This window comes from Desmodus rotundus, chromosome 13 (genome assembly GCF_022682495.2).
Source record: "Desmodus rotundus isolate HL8 chromosome 13, HLdesRot8A.1, whole genome shotgun sequence".
In the NCBI taxonomy this organism is placed as follows: Eukaryota; Metazoa; Chordata; class Mammalia; order Chiroptera; family Phyllostomidae; genus Desmodus; species Desmodus rotundus.
The window spans coordinates 49050355-49070920 of record NC_071399.1 but is presented as its reverse complement, the minus strand read 5'-3'; the positions used below and the strand labels follow the sequence as shown (position 1 = coordinate 49070920).

At 39.5% G+C, this 20566-nt stretch overlaps 2 protein-coding genes and 1 pseudogene across 5 annotated transcripts in view; 2 read left to right on the top strand and 1 right to left on the bottom strand.

Moving 5' to 3' along the window:
• SLC25A30 (solute carrier family 25 member 30) overlaps window positions 1-3000 on the top strand; it is an 84988-nt gene extending 81988 nt beyond the window's left edge. For all 4 annotated transcript variants that reach the window (XM_024569597.4, XM_024569609.4, XM_024569618.4 and 1 more), the window contains exon 10: window positions 421-3000. In XM_024569597.4, coding sequence (XP_024425365.1) covers window positions 421-462 — 42 coding nt within the window. In that variant the 3' untranslated portion in view covers window positions 463-3000. The remainder of the gene's footprint in view (window positions 1-420) is intronic.
• Window positions 3001-16394: 13394 nt separating this feature from the next.
• The window catches only part of COG3 (component of oligomeric golgi complex 3), an 80556-nt gene continuing 76384 nt past the window's right edge, over window positions 16395-20566 (top strand). Inside the window, exon 1 of the mRNA XM_024569630.4 lies at window positions 16395-16790. Within this exon, the coding sequence (XP_024425398.2) occupies window positions 16617-16790 (174 nt within the window). The 5' untranslated portion in view covers window positions 16395-16616. The remainder of the gene's footprint in view (window positions 16791-20566) is intronic.
• On the bottom strand, window positions 16816-19911 carry LOC139440502 (60 kDa heat shock protein, mitochondrial pseudogene; annotated as a pseudogene).

Below are 20566 nucleotides of genomic sequence, written 5' to 3'. Positions count from 1 at the left end.
CACCATCCTCTTGTTTCTTTTTATCTGCGCCTCCCTCCTAAGGAAGTCTGCCTGGAGGAAACTCCTGAGGAGAGCTTTCCAGGGCTGGTTGTGTTTCTCTTTTACATAGTATTTACTGTTCTGTAAAGTCACAAAAGCTAGGTAGTGTGAGATTATACCCACACCTAAAAGAAGCTTTCTGAGCGGATGCTAGGGGATTTATATATCTTATCTGTGATCTTTCTGTTCTAAACTGACTTTGGGAAGGCTAAGGGGTAGACCTTTCAGGATGGTTAGGCTGAACCCCTTCATATTTAGTCATGTTCATGGCATGTGGTCTACCCAGATGTATTTGTTCATAGATGTGCTATTTATAGATGTGTTTTTGTGTGTTGGGGTTAAGATGGCATTTTCTTTGTCAGCCTTAACTGATAACTGTAGTTCTTTGTGACATATGAACAGTTGAAGAAATTGGATTTATAACAAGTCAAGGCTGCATGAGACATCCCTTTGAAAAATGCAAATTTCTACAACAGTAAAGCTTCCTGTGTTTCACACTGCTTCTCACTGCTTGGCTTGTCACAGATTCTGAGGTGTGAGCAACAGATGAAGACCGGGTTAGTTCATACTGCTGTGTGTTGGCATCAGACACTCTGCGTTGAATCTTTAATGGCATAAACACTAGTCCTTACCATCAAAGTGTCCTTTGACATCAAAGATAACATGAAATGCATGTTTTTTGTTAAAGAAAACTTGCAAGAAGATCAGGAACCATATACTGTTTTCTTCAGGGGAGAGTAGCACCTGATGCATCTCAGCTCATAGCCAAGCGTACTGTACTCTAAAGAAAACTCACTGGAACATGGAGTAGAGCCTCCAAGAGGGTATTACTGTTCCTGAACTTGGGGGCTTTTGCTTCTTGTCAGCTGAAGAAATTTTACACGTGGAGACCTGGACTTTTCAACCCTAGGAATAAATAGTGCAGAAAATAGATCCCTGGAATATTGCACTGCTTTATAACTTCCTATGTTGGCAGGATTTTTCACTTATAATAAGTGATTTGAAGCTTTTGGAGACTTGACCTTTGTGAGGAATTGTTACATAGTATTAATATCTAAACTCGTGAAGGTGTGATGATATGTTGGCCATGATGGTGGCAAGGTCTGTGTTGACGGGAGGTGTTTCAAGCAGCTTGGGTTCTGTCTTAGGTCATGCTAGTAAGTTGCTCTATGATTTTTAGCAAAGTTTATTTCCCAGTCTGGAAATGGAGATAATAACATCTATGGAAGTTGAAGGTCAAATGAAGAAAATGTTAGTTGCTGCTACTTGTTTGGTAAGGGTGTTTACATTGTGCTGTCATACATCTGTAATCTAAGAAGAAACATTCTGTGTGTATGGAAGTCATTTTATCATGACTACTCATCAGAATTCAAAGTGAAGCCCTTTGTTAAAGGCCTCTAAGAAAAAGAGCACTGTGTAAGTTAAGGTTTTATTATATTTTCCTTAGCAGAATGTTGCAAATGAATCGAAGAGTTGATTTTTTCCAGATTTTCGAGTTTTTACTTTAGTTCAGGTTATGTTTGTTAAAATATTTCCTGTCTTCTACTTCCTAATTAGCTTGTCTGGAAAATACTTGCTTGAAATTTTAGAAACTATTTCTTTAGTACTGTACCTGTTCATTTAGTTTCTGATAAGAGGTGTATATCTTCCTTCTTTTCTTCTAAAGAAAAGATAAATCATTCTTCCTCTTTTTTCTTATCTTCATCTTACTCTTTTTAAAGTAAAAAGTAAAAAGTGACTGTGATAGCATCAAGAACTTTGACTTCTAGAAGACAGCCCCAGGAAGGGGGTTTAGTTCTACAATTTGAGAACAATAAATACATACTATATGGGGGCTCCAGGCTAGACACTTCTGCAGTGTCAACCCTGTACCAGTTTGTCTAGCCACTGGGCTGCCTCCTTCTGTGAAGCGCAATAGAAGGAACACAGGTTTTTCTTGTGGTTTGGGCATTTTCCTCCCAGTCACTTTTCATCTTGCCGCCTTTATTAATGTTGACTTTAAAAAAGATTTTTTGGAGCAGAATTTTATTTCCAAAAGTAAGAGCTAAGGCAGAGTCATTAAAAGGAGAAGGGAAGACAGACGGCTGGTGGAATGGTAAGTGATGTGAATTGTTTAAAGACGAAGGTGAAAGTCCAGTTCTCCCTGGGACTCCTTAGATGTGACTCTGGAGAGCTAAACTCATTCAGGCCTCACTCCTGGTACTGAATCATATCTTCATAAAGAGGAAATTTTTTTCTTACCAAAACATTCCATGATGTGATAAGGGCTTTCTATAGAAAGGCTTTCACTTTTGAGTTCCTTGAGTTTAAAGAATTACTTCTTATGAACCACTGTCTTTTTAAATGTAGAAAACATTTTATTTTTTAAGTGTACATATCATTTATAAAAAGTGAATGTCATATTCATTATATCAATTTATTAAAATTACGTACATGTTCATACCAGAATGAAAAGAAATTCAAACCTCACTCTAAGTATGTTTTTAAGACAAAAATGCAGTATTTCTTTAAATACTTTATAAAACAGGATCTTAACCTGCTTTGTTTTTTTCTGCTTTCTGGAAGAGTAATTGTTAAAGCTCCTGACCAAGAAAGAACTTAATGACCTGGGTGGGAGACTTGGTCCCCTGGTTTGGGGGGATGTGGCTGCATGTGTCTCTGCATCCTTGGATATTGCTTAGGCAAAAAGGATTTTTAGCTTTTATAACCAAAATGAAAAAAAAATGGATTTTTTTGTTTGCTTATGGATTTGTATAATCATTAATGCTAAATGTTGCTGATCTGTAATATAAAAATGCCTCCTGTTCTCTGTATTTATTCTTGGGCTAGAAATAGTATATATCTTAGAAAGACTATAAAGTTTTTATAAGCCTTTATATTTCAGGCTCTTTATTTTAACATTGTTGGAATGTGTAGCATAAATCCTGATTCATTATTTAATAAACTGGAGTAATATATAATTATAAAAATGATTTGTGGTTATTTCAGATAAGTAGAAACTTTTTTTTAGTTTTATTTTTTTAAGATTTTATTTATTTATTTTTAGACAAAAGGGAAGGGAGGGAGAAAGAGAGGGGGAGAAACATCAGTGTGTGGTTGCCTCTTGTGCATCTCCTCCTGGGGACCTGGCCTGTAACCCAGGCATGTGCCCTGACTGGGCATGGAACTGGCGACTCTTTTGTTCACAGGCTGGTACTCAATCCACTGAGCCACACCAGCCAGGGCAGATAAATAGAAACATTTAAACTAAGGTACTCTCCAAAGATTCCAGAAAGCTGGAGTAGAAGTAGCTTTGGTGAAAGTGGTTGCAGACATTTCTCTCTGCCTAGAGAATTTGTTGGGATCATCTTACTGCCTGGGTACCTGTGTGACTTCCTATTATTGGAAATATTTTGCAGCTCAGTAGAGGCTAGTGAATTTGCTTCATGGGCTGGGTTGGCAAGGCACCCTAAAGATTGAGAACACCAATGTGATGACATCAGTGCCCTGAACTCTCAGTACTTCTTCCAGCAGTTGATTTGTTGGCCCAAGGAAGGAGCTAGTGTCCTTGGTTAACTGTAGACTAGGCAGAGATCCCTCTGGTTGGCATAAAAAAGCCAGTGGATGAAAGACAAACACAGTTCATTAACTTTTCTAGTTGCCTGTTTTCTTAACATTTGAATTAAACAGTTTATTAAAAAATAGAATTGGAAAAAAAGAGGGATACTTTTTGTTTCAGTTCCCCTACATAAGAGATTAAATGACATAGTCATATGTGATTGACTTTGTATGAAAGTCAGTGAAAACAGCTGGCTACTGGTGTCTCTCAAATGCCTGAACATTAAAACTTCCACTTGAATCATTGCACTTGTTAGATACATTTGGCCTTAAATCCAGGCTATTTATTGTTAAACTGGTAGCTGGGAAAATCTATAGGGTAAATTTTCAGTAGATTTAAAGTATATCATTTGGAAGGAAAGCATGGGAGTAAAAGACAAGGGCAGAGTATAAATCTGTTTCTTGAAAGCTTGGTACAAATAATGAGATCAAAAACACCAAGAGCAGAAAAACTAGAAACAACCTCTATGTCTATATGTCCCCTCCTTATATAAACTGGTCCATCCATATAATGGCTTAATGTGTGGTACATGAGAAGAATGAGTTAAGTCTCAGCCTGCTGACATGGAAGGATGTCTGTGATATATTATTACGTGGGAAAAAGTTGAGATGCAGACTCCTAAGTATGTCATGAACTCATTTCTTAGGAAAAAAGCATAAATTTGTAAGGTAGGCAGTGGATTTAAAGGGTACGCATTAGGGGTCTCTAGAGAAACAGAACCAATAGGTGTGTGTGTATATATATGTATGAGGTCTGTCCAGAAAGTATTCAGCTAGCCATGTTATATGAAAAATAGATATTTATTGAAGAAGAGGATACAAGAAATATTGTACACAGGACAATGATGCCTCACTCCCTTTCAAAGTAGGCACGTTGGGACCTTACCTGGTTCTCCCAGCATCTCTTCAACTGTTCAAAACACTCTGCAAAATCCTTTGTTAGAATCACCATCAACTGCCCAGTTATGTTTTCCTGAATCTCATCAACAGTCTCAAGTCTCTTCCCTTTCAAAGGTGATTTTAGTTTTGGGAAAAGCCAGAAGTCACAGGATGCCAAATCTGGGTTGTAGGGAGGCTGAGTGCCAAATCACTTGGGTGATTTGATGTTTCACCAAAAACCTCTGCATGTGATGTGATGCATGAGCAGGCGTGTTGTTGTGATGAAGCTGCCAATCACCGGTTGTCCATAGCTGTGTCCATTTTCATCATATTGCAGAACATTTAAGTAGTACTCCTTTTTGTTTGGCCCAGAGGGTCGTACTCTTGATGGACAATACCTTCCTGTTAAAAAATCACAGTTAACGTGGTCTTGATCTTGCTGCAACTTTGGCATGCCTTCTTTGGGTGTGGAGAACCAGGTGACTTCCATTGCAATGACTGGGCCTTTGTTTCTGGATCATAGCTGCAGACCCATGATGCATCTCTGGTTAAGACCTTTTTGAGGAAATCTGTTTCATGGGTAGCAGTTTGAATCAAGTCATTAGTAACTGCAGCACGATGTTCCTTCTGCTCTAATAGCAGAAGCCACAGAATGAATTTTGCCACAACACATTTCATGCAGAGATCCTGTGTCAAAATCTTGGACACGGTAGTTTTTGGAATCCCCAGATCAGCTTCTAGTTCTCACACCGTCAGTCGCTGATCTTTGTTGATTACAGCCCGGACATGTCAACATTCTCAGGTGTTCTGCTTGTTGCAGACCTTCCAGAATGTGGATCACTTTCAACAGATTTTTGATCATCTTTGAAGCATTGGTGCCACACTTTTATTTGCACTGCACTCAATGCATTGTCCCCAAAAGCCTTCTGAAACATTCCTGCAGGAATGTTTCAAGTTTAATGGCAACTTTGATGCAAATTAGTTGCCCTACTTGCTTGGTCATTTTGAATGTGATAGCCACACAGTACATATGCTCACTCAATGTGTCTACTACCCCCACTGACTAGTACAGTGAAGTTGTCATTGTTCACCCATGTGCATTCCAGTCCACTCTCCTTGGCTTCAAGGTTACATTGAGGAAACGCAAACCATTCTTGTTATGTAAATAGTGGCTGGACTGTTACCAGAAAGACCTTGTGTGTGATTTATTTTAAGGACTAGGCTCAGGTGATTGTGAGGGACTCGTTAATATGAAATCTGTAGCTCAGTAGGGCAGGTTAACAGACTGGAAACTCAGGCAGGATTTCTTTGTTACAGTTCTTGAGTCAAGAATTCTTCTCTGGGAGACTTTTTTTTTACCCCTTAAGTCCATTAACTGATCAGATGAGGCCCACCCACATTATGGAGTATAATCTTAAAGTCAACTGATCGCAGATGTTATTCAACATCTATAGAATACCTTTGTATTAACATCTAGACTAGTATTTGCTGTATAACTGGGCACTATAGCCTGGCCAAGTTGACACAAAATTTAACCATCACAGGGTGGAAAGGGTTATTAATAATTTATGCAGAATTGTGTTCTATTGGTTCTAAAAGCTTATATTTTATAAGTTAAAACAAAGAAAAAAAAGGACTATCTTGGAATATAGATGTCCAAGTTATAGTAAGTGGGGGAAAATGGGAGTTGAAGTAAATATAATATACTATTTATTTTTAAATGATATAATATTTCTAAAAGTATATTGTCTATCAAACAAAATTGAGCTGAAAGAATAAATGGGAAACTTTTGCTGTTTATTTCAGTTTTTAACTTTTTATTCAGTGAACTTAATATTTTATAATTAAAAATTTCTAAGTATTGTTTTTGACAGTGGGGTGAAACCTCTAGAGGTAGAGCACATCATGTAGACTGTACCTACCCTGTAAGCTCCTGGGGTGTTTTACATAATTCTGTCTCCCTCTGACAATACTACTTTCAAATTAAATTGTTTCATTGCATTATATGGTAGAGAGAGCTACATTTTCCCTTATGAGGTTTTTGCTTCATTAATTGTAATCTTGCAAATACTCATATATTTCTGGGAAGAGAAGATCTTCACTGAATGTATGTATGAGAGTTCTGGTGATTCTACACTTAAAAGGAATCCATATCTTAGAGCCAGGGTCACAAATATCCAAGAACTGCTTAAGGCCACTGGCAACTTCATCTTGAATTGCATTAATACTCTAATTTGCTGTACTATTTTGTGCTCTTTAAACAGTAATTTGCACTTAGTAGATAATGCAGTAAATACTTGTTGCATTAAATGGAAGCAGCCTACTAAGATTTGCTCATTACTTCTGGGGCCCTTATGTGGTAAGTATTATTTTAAGGTCACAAGGAGTCAGAGTCGAAGTGAGAGTGCTATAGGTAACAATCCTACTGATTGCTTTTATTCACCAAGTTTCAGAGAAATCCAAACCTCTGTCAGCCTGTGTTCAGTTCAGGCTAAAAATGTTTTAGAATTATGGTAAGATATACATAAATGTATCATTAAGCCACATTAAAGTGTATAGTTCTGTGGCATTAAGTACGTTCACATTGTTGTCTAACCACCATCATCATCCATCTCCAGAGCTTTTGAGATGAATTGTTTTGAGTGTATCTTGGTTCTTAATTCCTTAGCAGTGCCCATGCTTGTGGCCCTGTTACAGGCCCAGGCTGGAAAATAAGATCTCAGAACTTGCATCTGGGTACTTTTTTTTTTGGTAATGTAATACACATAAAATTTACCATCTTAACCATTTTTAAGTGTACAGTTTAATGGTATTAAATACAATATGTTTACATTGTTGTACAATCATGACCACCATCCATCCCTATAACTCTCTTTGTCTTGTGTAACTGACATGCCATACCTAGTAAGCAATAACTCCTCATTCTCTCCTCCCCATAGTTCCTGGCAACTACCATTACCCTTACCGATTTTATGATTTTTGACTAATTTAGCTACCTCATATATGTATTGTAGAATCATTCAGTATTTGTTCTTTTGTGACTGGCTTATTTTACTTAGAATAATGCCCTCAAGATTCATCTATGTTGTAGTACATTACAAATTTCCTGCCTCATTAAGGCTGAATAATAGTCTGTTGTATATATAGACTGCATTTTGCTTATCTATTCATTGTATTTTTAATTATATTTTATTGATTATGCTATTACAGTTGTCCCAATTTTTCTCCTTGTGCCCCACTGCACCTGGCATCCCTACTCCCTCAGGCAATCCCCACATCTTTGTTCATGTCCATGGGTCATGTGTATAAGTTCTTTGGCTACTACATTTCCTATACTGTACTTTACATCCCCATGGCTATTCTATAACTACCCATATGTACTTCTTAATTCCCTCACCACTTCACCCATTCCCCCACACCCGCTTCCCATGTGGCTACCCTCAAAACGTTCTCTGTATCCATGAGTCTGTCTCTCTTCTTCTTGTTTGCTTAGTTTGTTTTTTTAGATTTGATTGTTTATATGTATTTATTGCCATTTTATTGTTCAGTTTTGATTTTCTTCTTTTTCTTAAATAAGTCCCTTTAACATTTCATATAATAGTGGTTTCATGACGATGAACTCCTTTAGCTTTTTCTTGTTTGGGAAGCTCACTATCTACCCTTCGATTCTGAATGATAGCTTTGCTGGGTAGAGCAGTCTTGGCTGTTGGTCCCTGCTTTTCATGACTTTGAATATTTCTTGCCAGTCCCTTCTAGCCTGCAAGTTTCTTTTGAGAAAGCAGCTGACAGTGTTATGGGAGCTCCCCTGTAAGCAACTAACTTCTTTTCTCTTGGTGCTTTTAAGATTCTCTTTCTCTTTAACCTTTGGCATTTTAATCATGATGTGTCTTGGAGTGGGCTTCTTTGCATCCATCTTATTTGGGACTCTGTGCTTCCTACACTTGCATGTCTATTTCCTTCATCAAATTAGGGAAGTTTTCTTTCACTGTTTTTTCAAATAGCTTTCCAATTTCTTGTTCTTTCTCTTCTCCTGGCACTCCTATGATGTGATGTTGGACATCTTGAAGTTGTCCCAGAGGCTGCTTACACTATCCTGGTTTTTTTGGATTCTTTTTTCTTCTTGTTCTTATTGGTTGTTTTTTTGCTTCCTTATTTTCCAAATCATTGATTTGATTCTCGGCTTCACCCACTCTGCTATTGTCCTTGAGGTGCACCCTTCCTGTGGGCTGAGTACTTCGTCTTGTAGTTGAGCCTTTGTTGATATTGACAGGTCAGTGGGAGGGGTTTACCCAGGCAAGTCAGCTTCAAGGACTGGCTGTGACCACTGACCACCAACCTCAGCCTTCCATGAAGGATCAGCTGCACAGGGGCAGGGTGGTGGTGCTCTGACGTTTGTAGTTGTCCACTGTGTTCAGGCTCTGGGGTTTCCCAGGTGATGCAGGCCAAGGTCAGCCCCTACCTGTGTTCTGCTCGGGGCTACCCAGCATGGGCTATAAAGCAATCTGAGATGGCTCCTACTTGTGCTGGACTTGGAGATTACTAGGCAAAGCCAAGGCATGAACCTAGGCTGGCTGCTGCTGGTGCCATGTCTAGGGCCACTTAGCAAGAGGTGAGGGCACTGGGGGCTCACTGAGGCTGGCTGTTGCGTTTTTCAGGATTTAGGTTGTGAAGCATGAGCCAACACCAGCATTCATATAGAAAAGCCACTGTTGATAGTCTGGTGGCCTGTTAGTTGGATGGGGCAGAGTTTCAGGGGATCTTCAGAGCAGGGCAAACAGTGTTAGCCAGGTTGATGGAGTCTCAGATATAGCACCAGCCCGCTGGCTCTGTGGCTCTGTTGGGAGAGATTCAGAAATGTGACAATGACCTCTGCCCACTTTCTGTCTAGGAGAAAGCTGTCCCCCGGCTCCCACCTTGAAGCCACACTTCAGTTCCTCCCCATATACCACCAGTGCCTTTCAAACTGCTACTCTGGTGCTTGAGCTCAGAGGGAGTGAGTCTGAGTAAGTCCATGTGTGAGTTCTTTAAGAGGAACTGCTTGGGACTCCAGCAGTTCTACCATGTCAATCCCTACTTTTTTTTTTGCAGCCAGAATTTATGAGGACTTAGCTTCCTGTTACTGGAACCCTGGGCTCAGGGACCTGGTGTGGGGCTGGACTCCTTCTTCTGAGATATTCCTCCCAAATTTTTATCCCTCACATGTGGGTGTGGGACCAGACTGTTCAGTTCTCCATGTCTCTGCATCTCTGCATGTCCTACCAATTTGGATGTATGTTTTTCTTTAATTCTGTAGTTGTTGGACTTCCTATTAACTTGATTTCTGATGGTTCTGAGTGGTGGTTGTTCTGAAGTTTAGTTGTAATTTTGATGTGGTTGTGTGAGGAGGTGAGCCGTGTTTACCTACAACTCCATGTTGACTGGCAATGCAAGACGATTCTTTTCTTATGTGCCTGGAAGAAATTCCTGGCCCACAAAATTATGAAAGAAAACAAAATGGTGGTTCTTCTAGGGGACAATTTTTGGATTAGTTTGTTAGGGAACAATAGATAACAGGAACAAAACAATTACCCTATCAAAAAATATTTAGATTGTATCCATTTTTATCCATTACAAGCTATAATGTACATGTACTATTGTGCATATTTAAGAAATTTCTGGACAAAGATGGTGGCGAGGTAGGTGGGAGCAGAGTCCACGTCCCCTTGCACACAGGTGAAACACCTAGCCGATCTACTGAGGAACAAAGCGAATAGCCAACAGTACTGCAGCATATATGAAGATAGGAGGCCAAAAAGTGTAGAGGACACTGAAAACTCAGATGGTAAGGAGTGTGCTTCAGGACAATAAGGTCCCTGGGACCAGCACGAGGACCAGGACGATTGCAGCCCCAGGCCCAGCACACGCTGGATATGCCGCAGGACTCTCGGGAGAGAGCCGGGTTAATTGCTCCCTCCTCTGCGAAACAAGGTTTGAGTAGCACCCACAGAGACCTGGTGAGATTACAACTGATACCACAGAAATACAAAGTACTGTAAGAAATTACTACGAAGAACTGTATGCCATGAAATTTGAAAACCTAGATGAAATGGACAAAACTTCTAGAAAAATATAATCTTCCAAAACTTAATGAAGAAGATGCAGAAAGCCTGAACAGAGCAATAACACCTGGTGAAATTGAAACAGTCATCAAAAAGCTTCCAACACACAAAAGCTCTGGACCAGACAGTTTGCAGGAGAATTCTACAGAGCATTTTAAGGGAGAGCTTGCCCCCATCCTCCATAGATTATTTCAAAAAATTCAAGACGATGAAAGACTCCCAAACTCTTTTTATGCAGCCAGCATCATCCTAATCCCAAAACCAGATAAAGACATAACAAAACAGAAAACTTCAGGCCAGTATTGCTGATGAACATAGATGCTAAAATCCTCAACAAAATATTGGCAAACCGCATCCAGCAATACGTTAAAAAGATCATACACCATGATCAAGTGGGATTCATCCCAGGGACGCAAGGATGGTACAATATTCTCAAATCAATAAATATAATACATCATATAAACAAAAGCAAAGACAAAAACCACATGATCATATCAATAGATGTGGAAAAAGCATTTGATAAGGTACAGCACCCATTTCTGATGAGAACACTCAGCAAAGTGGGAATAGAGGGAGCATTCCTCAACCTAATAAAGGCCATATATGAGAGACCTACAGCCAACATCATACTCAATGGACAAAAACTTAGAGCTTTCCCACTAAGATCAGGAACAAGAAAAGGATGCTCTCTTTCACCACTCCTATTCAACATAGTACTGGAAGTCCTAGCCACAGCAATGAGACAAGAAAAAGAAATAAAAGGCATCCAAATTGGAAAGGAGGAAATGAAACTGTCACCGTTTGCAGATGACATGATAGTGTATATGCAAAATCGTATAGACTCCACCAGAAAACTATTCGACCTAATAAATGAATTTGGCAAAACAGCTGGATACAAAGTTAATACTCAGAAATCAAAGGCATTCCGGTATAACAACAATGAAACAACAGAAACAGAAATCAGGAAAAAAAATCCCATTTGTTATAGCAACAAGAAAAATCAAGTACCTAGGAATCAACCTAACCAAGGAGGTAAAAGACCTGTCCTCAGAAAACTACACAACACTGAAGAAAGAAATTAAGGAAGACAGAAACAAATGGAAGCATGTACCATGGTCATGGATTGGAAGAATTAACATTATCAAAATGGCCATATTACCCAAAGCAATTTATAGATTCAAGGCAATCCCTATTAGAGTACCCATGACATATTTCATAGATATAGAACAAACATTTCAGAAGTTTATATGGAACCATAAGTGACCCCGAATAGCTGCAGCAATTTTGAGAAAGAAGAACAAAGCAGGAGGGATCACAATACCTGATATCAAAATGTACTACAAAGCCACTGTAATCAAAACAGCCTGGTACTGGCATGAAAACAGGCACATAGACCAATGGAACAGAACAGAGAGCCCATAAATAAACCTGTCTCTACAGTCAATTAATATTTGAAAAAGGAGGCAGGAGCATAAAGTGGAGCAAAAACAGCCTCTTCAACAGATGGTGTTGGGAGATCTGGACAGCTACACACACAAAAATGAAACTCGATCCCCAACTTATACCATACAGAAAAATAAATTCAAGGTGGATAAAGACTTAAATATAAGTCATAACACCATAAAAGTCCTAGAGGAAAACATTGGCAGGAAAATCTCAAGACACTCCGAATATGCAGCAACATCCTCACAGACATGTCCCCTAAAGCAAGGGACATAAATGAAAGAATAAACAAATGGGACCTCATCAAAATAAAAAGCTTCTGCATGGCTAAATAAAACAGCATTAAAATGAAAAGAGAACCAGCTGTATGGGAAACCATATTTGCCAATAATACGTCAGACAAAGGTCTGATCTCCAAAATACATAAAGAACTCACACAACTCCACTCCAGGAAGACAAACAACCCAATTAAAAATTGGGCAAAGGACTTGAACAGAGATTTCTCCAAGGAAGACATACAGAGGGCCCAGGGACATAGGAAAAGTTGCTCAGCATCACTAGCCATCAATGAGATGCAAATTAAAACCACAATGAGGTACCACCTCACACCAGTCAGAATGGCCAACATAAACAAATCAACAAACAAATGTTGGAGAGGATGCAGAGAAAAGGGAACCCTAGTACATTGTTGGTGGGAATGCAGACTGGTGAGGCCACTGTGGAAAACAGTATGGAATTTCCTTAGAAAACTAAAAATGGAACTGCCTTTTCACCCAGCCATTCCCCCACTGGGATTATACCTTAAGAGCCCTGAAACACCAATCCAAAAGAGCCTATGCACCCCAATGTTCATAGCAGCACAATTTACAATAGCCAAGTACTGGAAGCAACCTAAGTGCGCATCAGCAAATGAGTGGAGCAAAAAACTATGGTCCATTTCCACAATGGAATTCTATGCATTAGAGAGAAAGAAGGAGCTCATAGCCTTTGGGATAGCATGGATGGAACTGGAGATCATTATACTAAGTGAAATAAGGCAGGCCATAAGGGACAAATACCATTTGATCTCACCATTAACTGGAACCTAATCAAGAAAAGAAAAAAGCAAACAGAATATAACTAGAATCATTGAAGTTAAGAACAATCTAACAATAGCCAGAGGGGGCTGGGGACAGTGGGGAGATGGGCTTTCAGGAACTATTATAAAGGACACATGGACAAAGTCATGGGAGATTGTGGAAGGAAGCAAGGGAGGGAGGTGGGTTTGGCTGGGTTGGGGGCGAGGGGTGGGGAGAAAGTCCAGACAATTGTAATTTAACAACAATAAAATAATTTTTAAAAATTTTCTCTAGGGTAAAGTTTCTGAGAGAGAATTGCTGGATAATAGTGCTATCTTTTCCTTTTATTTTTCCAGCCTCTTTTTTGATTAGTGTTGGCAAATTTCCCTTTAGAAAGAGCATGTAAAGGTAAACTTTTCCCTTCATTCTCAAAATGTCTTTGGTGACTCACTTCATCTTCATGTGTTTTGTTTACGTATGTCTAAATGAAAAAGAACCGCCTCTAACCTTACAGTGTTGCAATTTAGTGGTTAAAAGTGAAATGTGAATAACACCTTACAAAAAAAATGTTATCTACTGTGAGATGGGGATATTGATCATTTAGGGACAACTTTGACATCATCTCTGTACTTTTCACAAAATAGCCTGTGCAATTTTCTTGTCATTCTACCCTCCACACCCACCCTCACACAGACACACACACACACATAGGATATGAATATCTATGTGTATCTTTGTGTACATATGCACGATATGTGCAATATGAATGTTTACTGTATCAGTTTGAATTAATATATGGGAACAATTACCAATACTTGAATTAAATATATATATTGTAATAATTATAGTAGAAAATAAAAACTGTGATTGTATTTGCCATGTCATCTATTGGTTTTGGGAATAAGCTAATCACCAGCTATAAACGAGAAAAAATTGTCCATTATAGGAAATTTATACTTCTTTGGAGGGGGCCAGGGGTGCTAGATAATATTTATCCATACAGAAAAGAGCACTAGAATCTGAAGTAGAAAATTCAGCGTATTTTATAACACACTTTCTACTATATTGTGAGCAACTGCTTTGTTTAAGTGTATGTACTTCTTTGCGAGTATTCTGCAAAATTAAAATACTCCATAAAAACTGCTGTTACACTGTTTCACTGTTCTTGTCTCTTCATCATCCCTACGGAACCAGCTGGTGACTAGGCACAGCTATACTCCCTTAGCTCCCTCAACTTTTCAATCCAAGAATAATTCAAGCATTATTGTTTTACATATCTACCTTCCTCTTCCCTCATTTGATCTCACAGTAGCTGATTAAACATTCAGCCTCCACCCAGATCTTTTCCAAGGGTACCATGACCTACACTGCAACCCTTTAGCATGATGAATCACTGGTTGGTGAAAATATCTTAATTAAACATAATTTTAGAAGAAAGTAGAGTAATCATGAATTTGGGAAAATCTGCAATAGAAATATATTTGGGAGAGGCAGTTTATATTGGCCCTTGAAAGAAGATGTTTGCTGAAAAGTTGTCATCACAAAACTCAACAGGATTAACTTCATTTCTGAGATTTTTGAAACTAGAGATTGGTCTGAAGAAGAGCAAGTATCTTTTAGGTACTTAGACATACAGATCTACATATGTGTACATATCTACGAGATGACTTTCTTTAGGAAATAGTGGTGAATTGATGTGATGGGGCAACAGTGCTCTGAAGCTGGGTTAAATGATTAAAACAAAAACCTTACTCTTAAATGCAGAATTCATTGCAAAATAAGGAGGAGGAGGAGAAAGAAGGAAGAGGAAAAAAGATGAAGAGGAATAGGAAGAAGAGGAAGAGAAGAAAATTACCTATTAGTAATCCCAACCATCTGTAAATGTTTTGGGAATGTTTCTCTTGGGCAATAGGCTCATATACTATATCATTCTCTTTAATTACATCACAACCATTTTTCCAGAGAGAGAAATATTTCCTACAACATTAGAGTTTCAATTCTTGTCTTTGAGGTAATTTTCAACTTTAGGAAAGTTGCAAAAGTAGTATAGAGTTGAGGTGTACCCTTCATTTATATTCCCCTAATGTTATTACCTTACATAACTATGTACAATAATCAAAACTGGGAAATTAACATTGGCATAATACTATTACCTAAATTACAGGCCTTATTGGAATATCTATATTTTACTCATAATTTTACATTTTCTATCCCAGGATCTAATCCAGGTTCCAACTGCATCTAGTTGTCATGCCTCCCTCATCTCCAATATACAACAGTTCCTCAGTCTTTCTTAATGTTTCATGACCTTGACACTTGGAGATACTGGTGAGTTGTTTTGTAGGACATCCCTCAATTTGAGGTTGCTTGATGTTTTCTAATGTTTAGAACATTGTTTTTGCATTTTTGGCAAGAATACCACAGAAATGACATTGTGTCCTAGATCTATCATGTTAGTAGTTTTATGATGATGATGTTGACTTGAACACTTGGTTAAGGTGATGTCTGTCAGGTGCTTCTAACCTAAAGTTAGTAGGCTCCCTTGCTATTAATAGATATCTTGGGGAGATCATTTGATAAAATGCTAATTTCTGTTCTCAAACTTTAACCCACTGATTTTAGCATTCATCCTTAGAGTTTGCCTGCTACAATTAATACTATTTTCCTCATTTCACATTTTTTTGAATTCTTCTCAAAGTGGGTAAGATAAGAGTTGTTCCTTCTCCCCCACTTACTAATTCATTTATTTATGTTAGTATGGATTCACGGGTATTTATGTTATGATCCAATAGTATATTTTTGTTGAAGTCGACATGATTTAAATGACAGAATAGTATTCCAATTACATGTCTGTGCCATGAATTATTGATTGAATTCTTCAATATTGGATATTTAGGTTGTTTCCGATTAGTTGATAGTACTATTAATGATATCTGATGCACACAAAATCTTTGAATTTTTATGTGTTTTTATGTTAGTTTTCTAACAGTGGAGTTATTGGACATTGGAAAAGTTTGTATTCGTGGTTTTGATCCAGGCAGTCAAACAGACAACAAGTCAGCAAGGCAATCACACTGTAATACACTCCACCCAGACTATCCAGCTGTAAAGCCTAGGCAGTAAGTCCGGAAGCTCAAGAAAACCCCTGCCCGCAGCGTTTGTTAGCACAATTGTCGTAAAAAACACGTAACAATAAAGTTATTGACGTTGAGGAAGAGACTTCCGGTAGGGGCATTTCTATTTCCATCAGGGTCTATGTAGCCTCCCTGTACGTCTACCTCGTAACCGGAAATATTTTACCCTTTTAAAGCCACGTCTGTCCTGACTTCAGTCCCGCCCACACGCTGTGGAAGCGTTTCCGGTTCTGTTTTTTCCGTTTCCGCTCGCCGAGTCCCGCTGGCTGTGCTTAGCTGGAAGCCCTGGCACTCTGGAAAGTGGTCCAGGCCTGTCTCTCGGGGTTCGCACAATCCCTCTGCTGCTGAGGGCGGCGGGGGTGGTGGCTATGGCAGAGACGGCGCAACTGCTGATGACAGCGGCAGCGACGGAGCGGGACTCTCGGGAGAGGCTAGCTCTGTGGGATCGGAGACCCGACACTACGGCACCGCTCACCGACAGGCAGGTGGACTCGGTGCTGGAACTGAAGGCGGCGGCAGAGAACCTGCCTGTGCCACCCGAGGTGAGGCGACCCATGGGAACTGGCTGGGGTGTTCGCGTGTGATCGTGCGGGCGGACCTTGGCCTCGTAGAGTCCTGTTTATGGACTCTCTTCACTTGTCCTTGATCGCAGTGGCGTCTAGGGTAGGAGAGGCCCCTCACCTTCACCTTCCCGGGCTGTCAGGCCTCTGCCGGCGACTGTTGACTCTCCCTTCCCGCCCGGGGATGGCTGCTAGGGCGTCCAGTGGCTGGTGTCCACCTTGCAGCATGGGACGGTTGTCCCGGAGCCTTGTCCTCGGAGCTTTGCCCTGGGCTTACTGCTCCGGGTGTTCCTGATGTCAGCCGAGGCACAGTACTGCTGTCACAAGGCAGCCTCCTATTGGTATTCGTTTATCACCTTAATGAATAACCCAGCATCCCTTTCCCACGGGGGCAAACCAAAACTTGATCCTGAGTGACAGTTTCATCGCACGTTGAACAGTGAGCTCGCCCATCAAGTTCAGGTTGTGGGACAACGACTTATTTGACCGATTGCAAAGCAATGAAAATGAATTTTTTTCGAAAGCTGGGTCAGTACATTATTAGATAAGACTGGTTTTTGGTTTTAGTGTCAATGGTTTTAATCCTAATTATCATTGAGATATTCATATTACTGCTTGTGTGATTCAATTTAGTTAAATAGCAAGAAATACATTTTATGAATTGTCAGATGTTTGACAACCTTTTTCTGGTTGTGAGACCAGGTTTAGTAGGATTATTTTATTAGGGATGGTAGTTATTTTTGATGTTGGAAGCATTTTTTTTTTAAACTTTAAACATTGTTATAACATAAAGGTTGTCACATAATTGGATATTTCTCTACTCTGTACAGTTATTCTTACTCTCCACAGAAAGCTGCTTCTTAATGTTTCATTGGATGATGGCAAGCTCTAAAATCCTGATTTTAATAGAATAGTAGTAAAACTGCCTCATGATTTAAGTTGAAAGCACTACATTGGTACATGGCTCTTGCACTTAGTTATCAGGAATGTACAAAAATCTTTATTTAAAAATATAAAAAAAGGTGTGGGGTGGAGGGGTGGGGAGAAATGCAGACAACTGTAATTGAATAACAACAAAAATTTTTAAAAATGCAAAACCATCATAATATACAGAAAAATAAACTATAAACAATACAAAGCAAAAAAAGAAAACAACCCCCCCCCAAAAAAAATTATGTGTAGGCATAGACAATGACAGCAGTATACCATTATATGTTGTCAACTGAAACCAGTGCCTGATGGTTACAGTGTTTTTCTTATACATCAGCCAGCCTTTTTTTCAGTCGTTTCCTTCAAGTGACTTCTCTGAAGTTATGGGTGAGGAGCACTACCTTGAGCATCCTCTCACAGTTATCAATAATGATGAGCACTCTTCTAGGATTAGAACATGCCACCTCCCATACCACCTACCATTCTACCCATCTTGTCCATCCCAGGGTCTTTCTCTTCTTTAGGAATCTCTGTGACTATACCTTCTGCTATTGTTAACAGAGGCCACTCCAGCAGCATCCAGTAAAGCAGTTCTTACAACCTTAGTTGGATCAATGATTCCTTTTCCCAGCATATTCACAAAATCTCCAAGCATAGTGTCATAACTAACTTCTGAAGAACTTTACATAATTTTCTCAACTGTTGATGATCCCTGGACACCTGCATTCTTAGCGATGATCATTGCAGGAATTTTGAGTGATTTGTTTATTATTTATTTTTAGAGCGAGGTGAAGGAAGGCAGAAGAGAGAGAGAGAAACATTATTGTGTGGTTGCCTCTTGTGTGCCCCCCAACTGGGGACCTGGCCTGCAACCCAGCTATGTGCCCTGACTGGGAATAGAACTGGTGACCCTTTGGTTCGCAGGCCAGCACTCAATCCACTGAGCCACACCAGCTAGGGCTTTAGTGTTGTTGTTGTTTTTTTTAATTTGTATACGAATTTTTTGATCTTTAGTTGGATTTAATGAGTCCAAGGCTGGAATGCTTTGAGCCAGGGTACAACCCCTTCCCAGAACAATGCTTTCCTCCACAGCAGCTTATGTATCATTGAGGGCATCTCTTACTCTGTCTTTGTTTTCATTCATTTCGGCATCACGTGTCCTATCAGCTTTGAGCACAGCCACTCCATCTGAGAGTTTTGCCAGACACTCATTTAGTTTTTTCTTTTCGTATTCACTATTTGTAGTATCTGTTTGATGATTTTTTGAATATGTTTTTTAATTTGAGCCTTGTCATCTTTTTCTTTGAAGAATGTGGCATCATTGTTGCTCACAATGACCTCTCCAGCTTTCTAAATCACAAGGCTGAACATCTTCAAGATGTTCAATCAATCCTTCATTTCCAAACACTGCACCACCAGTAGCAATAGCCATATCTAAGAGCTGGTTCTTTCTATTGTGACTAAAATCTGGAACTTTGACTGCTACAAGTAGAAGATCAACTTTTAGCCTATTGAAAACAAGGGTACCTAGAGCTTCTCCATCAGTGTCTTCAGCAATTATGACCAAGGGCTTACGGTGAGCATCGGCAATTTCAAGAGCAAGTACAATGGACTGAACACTGGAAATTTTGTTTTTACTCAGTAGAAAATAGGCATCTTGTAATTCGCATTTCTGGCCTTTTGCTGTTTTAATAAAGTATGGAGAAATGTAACCTTGATCAAACTTCATGCCTTCAATTAATTTCTACCATATTTTGCTGTGTACTTTTTTGCCCAGATTTTTGAGGGAAAAATAAGGATGCACATTATACATGGGCAGCACTAAAACATGGGTGCACATTATACATGGGAGTGCACTATATTTGGCAAAATACAGTAATTTATCTTTTAGTATTTTTCCATTCTTTATTGTGATGATGCCCTTCCAACATTTTCCATTGCATCAGAAATGATGTTGCTAATTTCTTTGTCTCCATTTGCAGAAATCATAGCAACCTGAGCAATTTCTTCAGGGGTTGTTACAAGTTTAGGCAGCTTCTTAAGTTCAGCAATTACAGCATTAACAGCTAACAATGCCCCCTCCTGATTTTCACTGGATTAGCACCTTTGCTAATCTTTTCAAAGCCTTCCTTGGCAGTAGAGCATGCCAGTACAGGAGCAGCAGTGGTGCCATCCCCCGCCTCTTTATTTGTATTGTTGGCAACATCTTGAACCAGTTTAGTGCTCATATTTTTTTATTTATCTTTTAAGTCAGTGGACTTTGTAACAGTCACACCATCTTTTGTTACTTTGGGACTTCCTTAACTCTGTTCAGTGATCACTGTTCTCATCCTGACCAGTGTGGCTCAGGTGGTTGGAGTGTCATCTCGGAACTGAAGGGTTGCAGGTTTGATTCCTGGTTAGGGCACACACCTAGGTTGTGGGTTCCACCCCTTGTGTGGGCCTGTAGATCCCAGGTCCAGGAGTGTACAGGAAGCAGCCGGTTGGTGCTTCTCTCTGGCATTGATGTTTCTCCTTTCCTCTTTCTAAAAAGCAATGAAAAAGTGTCCTCAAGTTAGGATTAAAAATAAAATCACTCTTTTTTCTCTTTGGCTCCGTGGTAACAGCTATAACATCAGCTAAAAGGTTGACACCTTGAAACATTAAGGCTTGAGCATATGCACCAAATTTTATATCTTTGGCATAAGCCCGAGTGTGGTGAGGAGCCAGTGCCCTAATCTGGCAAAGGACCTCGTGTAATTGAAGCATTTCTGTGGCGCATCAGCAGGGCAGGGCATGTGAGCAGTGAGGCAAGCCATCTGTGGCAAGTAAGGATGCAAGAATTCTTT